Source organism: Rhinatrema bivittatum, chromosome 2 (genome assembly GCF_901001135.1).
Source record: "Rhinatrema bivittatum chromosome 2, aRhiBiv1.1, whole genome shotgun sequence".
NCBI lineage: Eukaryota > Metazoa > Chordata > Amphibia > Gymnophiona > Rhinatrematidae > Rhinatrema > Rhinatrema bivittatum.
Window position 1 is genome coordinate 165590588 of NC_042616.1, and position 13540 is coordinate 165604127.

Below are 13540 nucleotides of genomic sequence, written 5' to 3' on the forward strand. Positions count from 1 at the left end.
CCATTATTTAATCTAAACGGCTATGTCAAAGTTGTAACGTGACTTCAGTCAATTTAGATCTAAAGGCTTCCAAAATTCATCTTTGTCTTCATGAAGTGGGATCTGTTAATGTGCTGATTCCAAAAACAAGAGAATGCACTTAGATTTAGAGCAGGACTAATTTTTGATTTGCAAAAATGTATATCATGATAAGCGGCATAGGCTACAGTTCTTTGTTCTTGTTTTCTTTTTCCTCTTATTTATGCTGCTTATCAAATTTCAAAGTCGTTAGGCTTATTTTTCCCAGCTTCTTCCCTTAGTTTGTCTGTGGTAGCGATGAGCTCATTTTCTTTGTCCCGAGCTCAGACTCTATGAACAAAGTAGAAACGGTTTTCCACGTTGCTTCTAAACAAAGCTCCAGGCTCTTATCCTCGGGCTTTGCTGCAGTCCTATTTCCCCCTGTGGATCGGAGGTTCATTAACATTTCCCTGGGAGGGCGATGTGCAGCAGAAACAGCAGCCGGCTTTTCCAGAGAGGCTGATGATGTGCAACGTTTGGAATTTGGAAGACAGCAAAGTACATTAGGGCTGCACACTTATAAAATAATAATCATAATGATTTACAAAATCCGTCTTTTGGGCCTTAAAACAGTAAATTAGAAAGTTGGGTGAAATAATAATTGCACTTGTGGAAACAAAAAAACCAAACTAAAAAAAATATTCCTTTAGCCCTGCACGAGGAAAGGCTAAAATACCAACCGCTTGTTCTGAGTTGAAAGTAAAAACAAGATAATACTGAAAAGAAGCCCCGGGAAACAGGCACCAAAATATAACAGAATATGAAGAAAACCTGCAAGAGGACGGGGGCAATCAATCGGGCGCCATTATTACCGGCACCGTGAAATCATCACAGTCCCTACCCCCCAAAAAAATGTCAGAAGTTGTGTGCTCAGCAGTACGGGTTGCCGTCCTGCCTTTCTGCCCCATCCCAGACACAAACACGGCGAGACGCGAACACGCTGGAGCTCCCGGGCGCCCCCGGCCCCTGCAGCCAATGAGAGGCGGAGGAGGTGGGGGAGCCGCACCCTCCGGAGCGCGGGGAAGGAGGGGAGGGGGGAGAGCCAGCGCGCGCGGCACTGGGGCTCGGAGCCAGCAGCATCCGCAGCTGAGTGAGTGCATGTGTGCGTGGGAGGGGGGGGGAGAGAGAGCTCCTCAGCCCCGGGGACCGCCACCACCACCACCCCCGCCCCTTCATTTCCCGGGGGGGGGGCTGTTCTCGTGTCTGTAAACTGCAGTTTCTCCCCCCTCCTCTTACCCAAAATTCCTACCCACTCCCTTTTCCAAAATCCCCCCCCCCCTTCCTCTCTCGGGTCTCCTTAGAGGGTCTCCGAACTACCAAGCAATTAGTAAATTGCCAAAGGAGAGGGGGTTTAAAAATAAATAAATAATGAGCCAAGCTTTCAGTGCAGCTGCGGCGGGCAAAACCTAAGAGCCCTGAAGAAAGTGTGCGGCAGCGGGCGAGGCGGGAGCGTCCTGACAGGAGCCGGGTACAGCTCGGCCGATCGGCACCTGGCACCTCGGCTGCGGGACGCCCCCTTCCCCTCGGGATCGGGGCTGCGGGCAGCAGGTCTGGCCTCGGACATGTGTGACATGATCGACTCGCAGCCGGCGGAGAAAATCAGCAAGATGAAGAAGCTCCGGAGAACTTTATCCGAGAGTTTCAGCCGGATAGGTGAGTGGCCGCGAGCCCTTTTACCTCGCCCCCCTCTCCCTTGACTGGCAATAGCTGAGCCCCGCGAACCTGACTTGTCTTTTGGGAAAGACTAAGACTTCCGTTTTCTGAACTCGGAAGAAAAAAAAAAATTTTTGGTATGCGCTGGCTGCAGAGACAGATGTTGAAGCAGAGGCAGTGGACGCAGTCATGCATTACTGTAGGAGAAAAGGCAAGACGGTTTATTTCAAGGATTTAAAACTCCGACTTAAAAAAAAATAAAAGTATACAAAATAATAATAAAGAAAAAAACTAGTAAATGCCCCGTGCAGTAGACGAGCGTAAAGGAGAGACCTAGAGGGGGTTTGTAGAATATCGCCAAGCAGTTGATTACTATTTGTCAGTTCCCTGATTTTCTAGTTGTTGCTGGAAAATACATTTAAAATATACCAAAATTAAGTAATACCCCTCCTCGCTCCACACACATACAAGGTAAATTTAACAGGATACAATTTTAAATAAAAATTGACATTGGTATATTTGACCCAGGGCGAGAACCAGCATAACCTAAGAAAAGATTTGCAGAGCAATTCCTATGAATATTTTTTTTTCTTTGTTCAATGGAAAATATCACTTTTTTCAGTTTTGAACCAGATATCTAAGTTTCATGGGAAAAGCATTTCAATTTTTAGCTTTTATATAGAAGTACTCCTGAAAATGTCTTTGCTTTAAGTTAAATAATTCAGGAAATAATGTGTACAGATACAGATGAAGCAAATACATAAGCAGTTTTTTGGTAGTGCTAGAATGTTGTGAAGTTTTCTATGCCAGGGTTAAGATTTTATATGGATAAGGAATAAAGCATGCTGTATGCATATAAAGTATACACCAGTAGATGGTATGTGGGGCACGCATTTCTAATCTAGGCTGAAGCTTGGGTAATAGGAGAGAGGATCTACTGCTGATGGTTGCACATTTGTACACGCTGTTCGGACAACTAAATTGGCACACTCCTTGTTAAACATGGGTAATGCCCTGCTATCAATGGCTGAGGCGTTGACTTCACTGCTTTTTGGTCATGGAGATTGGTCCATGGAGTAGGCAATGGGAGCTGTCTCTTTGAGTCTCTCTTTTTAAGACTATTAACATTTAAAATGACAAAAATGTCAGCTCTTTGAAACTGAGTTGGCATATAATGGAACAGAATGTATTATATTATGTAAACTGGAAACAAGCAGTCCTGGCTTAATTCCCTGGTTGCATGCTAGCGTTTGACAATACAGCACCTTTTACGTTCTGGGGCTGCAGTCCATTTCCATTCTGTGCCCAATAGCTAGAGCTACCCTGTGCTGCCTCTTCCACTCAGTTGAGTAGAATGGGGGCTGCTCCCACTGCTAGGTAACCTTGGAGCCAGAATTGAAACACCAGGCTTTGGGATAAATGAATTGTTACAGCTCTGACTGATTTGCTTAATTTAATACTTGGTATATTTTCTGTGTATGTCTTGCTCTCAGAATGTATCTCAAATGCTGCAAAGTTGAGGGGAAGCACTAGTTTTTTTCTTTTGTCTAACATCCGAGAAGAAAAGTTTTTTGTCTTTATTTTTTTTTTTTTATTGCGCTGGGTTTATTGTTAGATATTGTTACTGGTTTTTGAAGAGAAAATTGCACAGTCTGATTTTTCCATAGCTGGTATGATTCTATACAGCACTTGAAACCTGGTTTGGCAAGGGCATGATGTGAACAATGGAGGGAACGTACAGTTCACTGCCAGAGCCTCTGTGTTTTTACCATAGACAAATTAAAGTATCACCAAAACACAGCTGCTCTGAAACGCAGCCAAAACTTAAACTGTGTTTGATGGAGCAAAGGGGCTGTGGCCATAAGCCAGATCTCGAAGAACCGCACATTGTGAATTTCATATTTTATTTTTAGAAAAACACAAGCAAATCATATATTGGACACACGGCACCATACATACTGGAGAGTTGAATTAGCCCAAATTTGAAACTTATTGCGTCAGTTGTTAAAGCTTTAACATTAGCTTTGTTTTTAGGTTTGATTTTATTTTTTTCCAGGAATTTATCAGTCTTTTTTTTTTTTTCTTTTTTTTTATAATGAACAAAAAGGGAGAAAAATCAGTGGGTAAAAAAATGAAATCTTTTTTTTTTCACTGATGTTCCTAACCCAATAATAGCCTTAAATAAAAATCTCAAAAGTGAGTCTTTCATTTACTAACTTCCTGGTTGAATTGGAAGTAGGGTTGCCAGCTTTTCCACTTGAGGGGGAGGTCCGGCTGCAGCGTGCCCCCCCCCCCCCCCCACACACACACACACACTTTCTTCCCTTTCAAATCGGGCCTGGATTTTTTTCCTAGGAAGATTCTGCCTGCTTGTCTTTGGGGCTTGGGTATGGCTCTCCTCTGCCTCTGTGACTCCCACAGCAGTGTTGACATGTCACTTCATCTAAGTCCCACGCGATGCAACCCTATCTCACCAAACTGAAGATAGCTGGTTGTGCCGCATCAGTTGCTGCTTCGCGCTGACCTGATCTGGCTGTTTAAGTGAGTCCCGCAAAGGCCATGATACGGCCAAACTAAAGTTAGAAGCCCGATAACATTACTGTTCAGCTGTGCTGAGGCCTGCACAGGACTCACTTAAACAGATTAGGGATGAGCATTAGTTTAAAATGAGAGTGCAAAATGAGACGAATAAGGCTAATTTGTATCATTCGTGGGGCCCTGAACTGAATCAGGGGTCCCCCCCCCCCCCCCCAAATGAAACAAACCTTATTTGTTTGTTTTGTTTTAAAACAAATGCATCGGGCCTAGGTCTAAGTCAGAAACCGGGGCCTTGCCTATGGCATAGGACGAGGCCTAAAGCAGGGGCCATGGCATATGCCTTGGTGAGTCCCCGGCTTTTGCCTAGGCAGAGTCACCAGCGTTGAGCTCGGGCAAAGGATGAGGCCCAAAGCAAGGACCGCATCCTAGGTCAGAGTGCGTCACCAGAATCTCGACAGAGGCCTGAAGCTGGGGCCTAAGCCAAACCTTCCCTCCCAAAAAAAACTAAACCTTACCTGATCTGTTGGGTGTCCATTGAAGGCTAGGTCCTGACAATGGGATCTTGGCCCAGAGCCAGACCTAACGCTGGGGCCTAGACACAGACCCGACTCGAAGGCCGGGTCCCAACTCCAGGACCTTGGCCTGTTCCTAGGTCCAGTGCTGGGGCCTCGGTCAGGAGGTTGGGTTTCGATGCCTGGGTCTTGGCCCATGGTCAGGCCCAGGACTCTGAGCCCAGGCCCGGAAGCTGCTCTTCATGTATCCTCTTCTTTTTTTTTTCTTCTTCCCGAAGCACAATGAGGCGTGTACTGGGATCGCGCGTGTACTGCAGCCTCTGGCCTTGTGTATACTGAGGCTGCGGTGATCTACTGTGACCTTGGCCTACGCATTTCCAAGGCTTCGGCTTAAATTGAGCCAGCGGATCCCCACTGGACTGGGTAAGTGGGAATCCTGGCATTTTTCCGGGAGGATGGGAGGGAGGGCTCAGATTTTTTTGGCTTTTTTTTTGGGGGGGGGGGGGGGGTTAATTGCTTTATTTGGTTTTTTTCACACGAATGAAACGAATCAAGCAATCCACGAACTGAAATTTGTGGGAAAAAATCCTCCTGAAAACAAAACAAAAAACGAAAACACATTTTGTTTTTTCCCTGCACATCCCTAAAACGAATAGGGAAGAAGGACAGCGCGAAGCAGTAGCAGGTGCGGCACAGCTTTAGTTTGGAGAGATGGGGCCGCACCATGTGGGTCTTAGATGAGATTAAAGTGGAGCAGCATTTCAGCTCCATAGCTGTGGGAGACGCAGAGGAGAAGGAGAGTCAAACCGAGCCCTGAAAACAGGCAGATGATTGGAACTCTGCCAGGTTACCACCACTGATTGGCTCCTGGCCTTGCCTGATCCGGTTTTGCAGTGTCCGGTTACCATTATAACTGGACACTGTACATCAGGCTGGAAAACTGGGCAGCTGGTCATCCTAATGGGAAGTCATTGAGCAGTGGAGCTAATCTGCTTGCTCCATGACAATGCTGTGTGCTACCAGACAGGAGGCCTTGGTTTGCTACCTGGTTTGTGCTCTACCGCTCTGGTATGGGACAGGATCTCGGCCATCGCACAGAGGTGAAATCTAGCGGCCGGACCCGGTGTACACACGTACTGGGTTCTTGTTGGAGCTGTGGTCTGTGGCCCCTGTCCAAGAACTGTCACAATAGCTGAGCTAATGAGGGGGGGAAGGGTGGGGTACAAAATGGAGGAAAACTGCACAAACCTCAGATACAGTGGGAGAGGAGCATTGCCTGCTTCCCCTGTTGTAAGATGTCCCTTGATCTGTAGACTTCTGAAGCAATGCCTCGACTCTGATCCCTCCTGCAGGTGTCATTATGGGCCACTTTGACAAGGTAGCCCAGGATGGGGCACCTCCAAAGAGGCATCCCAAAGTGGGTTACCCCTTGCTGAACTACTTAGAGGGTGATTAGATCCCCCTATACCGAGGTTCCCCAAACCCAGATGGGGTTTCAGGATTTCCACAGTGAGCATGCATGAGATTTATTTGTACAGCACTGCCTCCACTGTATGCACATTTATCTCACCCATATTCATTGTGGAAATCCTGAAAACCCAACTGCTCTGTGCTGGTCTTTCAGTTAGGCAGTGCTGAGGGGCATGGTGTCTTGGTACTTGGTGCTTGAGAGGATCTAGAGGACTTCTGGGATGTGGTGTGGTGCTTATTAAGAGGGCATGTTTAGATTTTAAGGACAGCAGTGGTTTTTCTTAGTGAAAATAGGTAGGAACCTTTCTATTGGGCCGGGGATTGTATTAATTTTGTTTTTATATTTTATTATGTAATTTTGAAAGTAAGTACTATGTATTTGATTATATATTGTAAACTGAATTGCGTGGTCCTTTGGTAAACCAGAAAGGTGATTATAGAGCAGTTCAGAATAAATTGGATTAGTAGTTGCAAATGAAGACTTATAATGCCCTAGAATAGAGAAAACTGTTCTAAATTGGAAGCCAAAAGGAACAGTAAGAAACTGCAGGGCTAAAAGTATACAATATAAACTGCACTACTAACACACTTATCTATTTATATTTTACCATTCTTTTTATCCCAGGATTTTATCTTTTTGTTGTTCATTGCCTCCCTCTGCAGCCCAGCCATTGCATTGGCCGGGGATCTCGGACTGCAGCACCCTCCAGTTCCCTGTACGTGCATGCTCTGAGTTTGGCCTGTAGGTGTCGCTGTGGTGCAATTGTTGGGACCCTGTCCATCCTGGAGCTGTAATAGCCGACTCCTGCTCCTGTGCTGAGTTTTTTAAATTTAATTCTCAAAGCGATATTCAAGATGAAAGTTCTAGGATTCCTCCAGCTTTGCAGCTTCCACCATTCTAAAACTGGTGTGGCGCTGTGCTGATCCATATCTGAACCCCATGCAGGCATCACATGGATATCAGTTATGTGAAGGATAAATAGAGCATGAACAGCCAAAATATGGACTCGGGGAAAGAGTCCATGCATTCTAAAAGATGCACATTGGAAAGTATAAATAATATAATCTCAGGGCAAAACGAATGCAGATGTAGAAATAACGAGGCAGCAATACAACCAAATAAGAGCCAGTTTTATATTTTGAAGAATTTAGCTGGTCTAGGCCTTTTAAGTTCATCTTATGCTGTCGGTTGTATGAAAGAGCCATGCTGAGGGTTCTAAGGAGCTTCTGTGTGTATGTATCCATGTAATCTGCCTAGTACTAGGGTTAGGCAGAATAGACTAGTTTTAAGTACATAAATAATACTAGAGCATTCAGGAACTGGGCAGAGTATGCCTGGTGTTCACTGCTGCTATAAAGTGGAGGAGAGAGAACCTTTTGACGAGGGTGAATTCCTCCAAAAGCGTGAGGTGCATGGGTGGGGGGAGGAAGAGTGTTGGATCAGAGGCCTTCAGGGGTCCTGTCAGAGGGAAGACTAGCAGAACTGTTCCTGTTGCTTTGGAAGCAGATCATATTTAAGGGAAGTGCTGTTTTGACAACCTAAATAATATCACTGTACACCTGCTCAAATTATCGCAGCTCAGCTGTAGTTAGGCCACAGTGAACTGCATCTTAAACAAGCTTAGGTTTTCTTTTTCTTTTTTTTTAAATAAAACTGATCTCTTCATTTTATTATTCTGCATTTTGGGAGCTTATTAATGTGTTTAAAGTTTTAACATATATCTGACAGATAACAAACAAACACCATTACAGTAGCTTTGGAATTGTAAAGTCATCGCTAACGATAGCATCCATCACAAACCATTTTCAGTTGCTGATAGTAGGTCCTTTTACGCATCTCAAGTGAATTTTCTATGATTGACTCTTTCAATTACTGTCTGCTCCCAGTAATTCTTATTTTTGTTTCGTTATTGGAAAATAAAAACTATACTCAGTCACTGATACAGCAGACTCCAATATTTATCCAGTACATTTTGGAAATAGATACTTTTTTTTTTTTTTTTTAATAGCACTTCAACCTAGTCAGCCTGAATGTTGGTCAGTTGTCATGTCTCCATTTACAATAATAAAAGCATTTAATCAGTTCTTTGAATCTTTAACAGCACATATCATTTGTATAAACAAGAGCATGTGGTCAAACATAAAATGAACTATTGCCTGGGTCCTCCGGTGCCACAGCACATGTCACAGAATATTTCTCCTGCTGTGGTATTGCCTCCTTGGTCAATCCTCCTTCCACTCTGCAGTCTGCACTGCGTCATTGATCTGCACTCTGGTTGAGAGAGTACTACCAGCAAACTAATGTCACTGTTTTCCTAGGTGCTACGTAGTCTGCTGCTCCTTACTTCTGTGACAGACAAATCTGCACCACTCTGTGCCGTAGGAACAGTTGGCACGTGCACACTTCAGGGTGAAGAGTGGAAAACAGGGTATGAGGCACAGTTGCAGGCAGCAAGGGAAGATTTTGGAAGGGAGGAAACTACAGAGCAAGGAAGGGAGGAAAAGAGAGACCTAGGGGTAATCGGAAGGAGGGAATATTGGAAGAAGGGAGGAATAATGGGGCAAAAGGAAGGAGGGGTGGAAGTTTAGAAGACTGGTTAAGAGGAACTGTCAAAGAGAAGTGACAAAGAGGACAGATGAATGGTAGAAAAAATGGAAGAATAGGAGACTGGATGGAAAGGCTGGTGCAGCAGAGAGACTTGAGGGAGAGAGAGCCTGGAGAGGGGCAAAGGATAGACTAGAATAAAGTGAAGAAGGAAGGGTTGGAGTTGATAGAACAGGGGAGGTTAAGGGAAAGAGATTGTAGTAGAAGATGTCAATGTAAAGCTCTCTATAGGAGAGGAATCTCCTGATCCTGGTGGCACGGGGTTTCACTGCTGCTATGAGATGTTGATGGTTTCTCTGTTCCCTTTGGAAGCTTACTTAAAACGGATGCCTGCCTGCCTGCTCACAAGCTCACTCTTCAGCTGGCTGAATTCATGTGGCCAGTGTGGTTCCTGGAGGCTGAGATGTGATACAAACCAGGTAGGTTGAGCCTGCATAAAATAATAGTTATTATATTGTTGAAGTTACATTGTAATGAGCTAAGAATATACACCACCATTAATTCAAACAATTATCTTTTTATTTCTCAGGAATACTGCTTGTTTATCTAGAGGAAATGGCAATAATTGCCTCAAGGGTAAGTGCACTGAAATATTCTTGGCAAGATTCATCAGAATTTTCAACTTTTCCCAATAGTTTCCTTCCAGTCAGGAGTTTTGGACAGGCGAGTTAGGAACAACTACTGCACGTTTTCATAAGTGTCAAACACAGTTTTTCTCTTTGTAAACTATGATTTCCTTTTTCGTGCATTTCCCCAGAGAATAAGAAATTTTAGGTAAATATAAACTCTCTTTGCAGAGTGGACTTAAAGGATAATAATTTGCTTCCCGTGCTTAGATTTCATTCTGCTGAACCAAGTTAGGTAACTATTATGTATGTCATGAAGGAACACCCCAAATGCATGTGTAAATTCCATTGCTTTGTATAATTCTGTGAATGTGTCTCTTAATTTTGGCCAGAATGATTTGCATCCACACTTCAGTGAGCTCAGGTATCAGCTGGGTGCCTGGGATATCCCACAAACAGGCTGATACAGTCAAGGTCCGCGGGAAAACGAGGGCCCACTCTTCTAAAGCACACCCGTCCACCTCTCCTGGGTGTGCGATACAATATTTAAATGAGGCGTCGCGTTAAAAGGACGCACTAGGAACAGTTGCGCGCCCCTAGCACCTCCTTGCAGCCCAGGAGAGGTGGATATCAGCGGGTTAGGCAAACACGTGCTCAGTTTTATGAGCATCCTTTTTTTCCTAACCTGTACTCAGCCATGGGTTAGGAAAATGGAAGTTTAATTGAGCGTTTCTTTTCCTAACCTGACTGCCGGAAATCTTTTTTTTTTTTTTTTTAATTTTTAACCGTTTGGTTCCTCCGACTTAATATCGCCATGATATTAAGTCGGAGGATGTACAGAAAAGCGGTATTTTCTAGGGATGTGATTCGTTATCGGCCCGCCGCAGGAAATTTTGTTTTCCCGCGGTTCAGGCCGATTTTTTTTTCGGCCGCCTCGATTTTTCGGGGGTTGAAATTGCCTAATTTGCCTGGATGAATGCACATCCCTAGTATTTTCTGCTTTTCTGTACGCTTTTTTTGAGCCGCTCAGAAAAGAACGCCTGCTCTGGGCTGGTGATAATTTCTGAGTGTACAAATGTGCGGATCGTGGCACACTTTTTTTTTTTTTTTTTTTATTTGGGATGAGTAGCCTGCATCAACATGCATTTCCATTTGATGAGCACTACTAGTTTTGCTGGTGATGGGGGGGGGGGGGGGTTTTGGACACATTAAATCCCTGAGGTTGTGGATGCGCGCTTTACTTTATCGCCTGACGGCGTCCAGCGATGAATAGGATGTAGGTGTCATAGAGCCAGCGGAAGGTCCCTTGGTACAGCTGTTCACCAGCCCTCTTGTCATTTGTTGGAGCTGCCTATTTATCTGTCTTTTTAAATAAGGAATCTTCTGCAATAGTGTCACACATGTTTTTGTATTAAAATGTCTGCACTCTTCTATTACACTGCTCAATAAACTAAAAAAATAAAAGTAAAATCGCTTTCTCTCAACCTAGAGTTATTTGTCTCTTTCATTACGTTCAATATTTAACTCAGACATTCAGATACAACACTAGAGGGTAGCCAGACTCATTATCTTAATCAGACAGACGCCTCCTTTGGTTCTTTCCTCTTCACTGAAAAGTTTAACGGAAAAACAAGGAGAGTTCTCTTGATCATTCTTGAGCGTTCAATCAAGTAAATCATTACCCAGATGACTTCCTCCACACAAAACTGCTTAACTCTACAAGCAACAGAGTTTTACAAGGTTTCTGCTCACTCAGGCAGACATACTGCCTTCCTGACTGTTCAGTGCTTGAAACAGGCTTCATTCACACTCAGTTTTTAGGCTTCCATTTCAGCCCAGCACACACACAGTTGCCCTCCTTGAAAAAGAGCCTAAAAGACCCTGACATTTCCCAAAGTGGCTGGGTTTATAGGAGAGTTTTTAATGTAAAGTCATTCATTTTTGGAGGAGCACAGGTAACAAATGAGACTCTGCTGTCGCTAGCTAAAGGTTACGTTGATGATTCCTTTTTTTAAAGAGTTGGACCTCCGTGACTTGCTACTGCTCTCCAGTCAATCAAAATCATTCTATTTTTTTGATTGCTCAAGTGTTCACAGCTTTTCAGTAAATTAAACTTAAGTATTCTTTTTTTTTCCCCCTGTAGTTTAGTTTTTAAAGCACATACACTAATCCAGCACATTCTGATTGTAGTAGTATATTTTCAGGTTTGTCCAGATTATTGTTTTTCACAAAACCCACTTTCTGACTGTTTAGCAGTTTTAAATTTTATTTTCACACCATCAGGTACCAAATTTACTGTTGTTTCTAAAGATATCCTTGGTGTTTTGATATCTCTATTCTAACTGAAATGAATACTAAGTATGGTTTCTCTACAAGCAAACACAGTTGCTCTGCCACATTCTGCTGAACAAAATGGACCATGGTCTGGACAGTTCCTAAGACGGTTGGAGAGATTGAAATTAATAGCACATTTCACATTTTTGAAACAAAAATTAGGGCACAAAATTTTAAGCTAAACTGCATTAGTCAAAATATTTTCCAGTTGCCAGACATCCTTTTCCTGACATTAGCAAGGAATGGGGGAGGGGGTGAAAAATTTGCTCAGCATTTTCTGGTACAGATGGTTGTGCTATTGATGTGGCTTTGTGCACATACAGTTGCATGCAAAACTTTAGGCATCCTTGATCAAATTGGGCTGGATTTTCAAAAGGTTACATGCGCCGGGGCTTGCAAAAAGAGGTGGGGAGTGGGCAGAGCCAGAGACCTCAGACACAGCAGCCATTTGCCGCTGTGCCGGAGATCGCTCGCTGGCACTCAGCTGGCGCGTGCAACTTGCTTCAACCTCATGGCTGAAATAAGTTTTGCAAGAAAACCAAAATGATGAAGAAGGTGGGGGGAAAGGATGGGGGAGGGAAGGAGGGGTGGGGGTAGGGAAGTTCCCTCTGAGGCTGTTCTGATTTTGGAGTGGTCTGTGAGGGAACGGGGGAAGGCAGTGGGGCTCGGCGCACACAAGGTGCACAATTGTGCACCCCTTGCTCACGTCGACCCCCGATTTTTATAACATGTGCGTGCCTGCCTGCCCACGCATGTTATAAAATCACGTGTCCGTGTGTGCACGCTGGGTAGCGCGTGCACATAGAGGCACTCATGCAAGTTTAAAAATCTACCCCACTGTATGTTTCAGCAAATTTGTATGTGAATAGAAGCTGACGCAACCCTTACATGGTACAAAGTTAAACGCACACAAAAATGAACAAAGGAACATGTGAGATGATGATCCTGAAAAATCAGTCCAAACCAGCAAATATTCACAAAATGTTTATTTGCAATATTTTAATAAACATAATGCAAATGTTATCCTGTAGTCCCTGGACACTAATTGTGTTTTGCCGTGAAGTTGTCAGGAGGAACAAAAAATTCTAAAATGAAATAAAGGTATAAAGTGGTGGACAGATCTTTCTGCAATGTTTAATGCAAAGTTACTGTTTGTTGATTTTAACAGATTGGAAATAATAAAAACAAGGGAATATAGCATGTGTAAAAGTTTTGGACAACCCTCCAGTTGATTTATTACTATAAAAAAAAATGTTAAGACCAAAATGTTTGATTTTTGGGCCTTCAACTGGCCAGGTGAAAACAATTGCATAGTTTAACAAATACTCTGACCCCGACTGCTGTTCTCTCTACCTTTGATAACCATGGGCTTCAGTTGTCTGAGTATTTGAAATGAAGATAATTCACTCTTACAAAGCAGGGAAGGCTCAAAAAAAAAAAAAAAAGGCGCTGTATAAACACTTACAGCTAGCAATTTCAACAGTCAGAAAACATGGTTATGGAACTGTTGAGGGCAGGGCAAGATCTGGAAGACCAAAAAAAAATCTGTGACAGAACTTCCTAAAAGCTGACCATCTCTGTTAAACAGAACCCGTAGATTACTGAAAAGTTTCACTGAGACTGGAGTAGTTGTCCATGTACCAAGAACGATAATGTGCATGGGAGCGTTCTCAGACGGAAACCTTTTAAGTGACCTTATCACAAAAGTCATCGTCTAAACTAAAGTATGGAAAATCAAAACCTCGATAAGCCTGAAATGTTTTGAAGAAACTACAATTGAACTGTTCGGCCACAACCTGACAAGA

The 13540-nt window shown here is 43.6% G+C and overlaps 1 protein-coding gene across 2 annotated transcripts in view; it reads left to right on the forward strand.

Annotated features, from left to right (window-relative positions):
* Window positions 1–1118: 1118 nt before the first annotated feature.
* CDK14 (cyclin dependent kinase 14) overlaps window positions 1119–13540 on the forward strand; it is a 1214920-nt gene continuing 1202498 nt past the window's right edge. For both annotated transcript variants that reach the window (XM_029588836.1, XM_029588837.1), the window contains exon 1: window positions 1119–1710. In XM_029588836.1, the coding sequence (XP_029444696.1) occupies window positions 1620–1710 (91 nt within the window). In that variant the 5' untranslated portion in view covers window positions 1119–1619. The remainder of the gene's footprint in view (window positions 1711–13540) is intronic.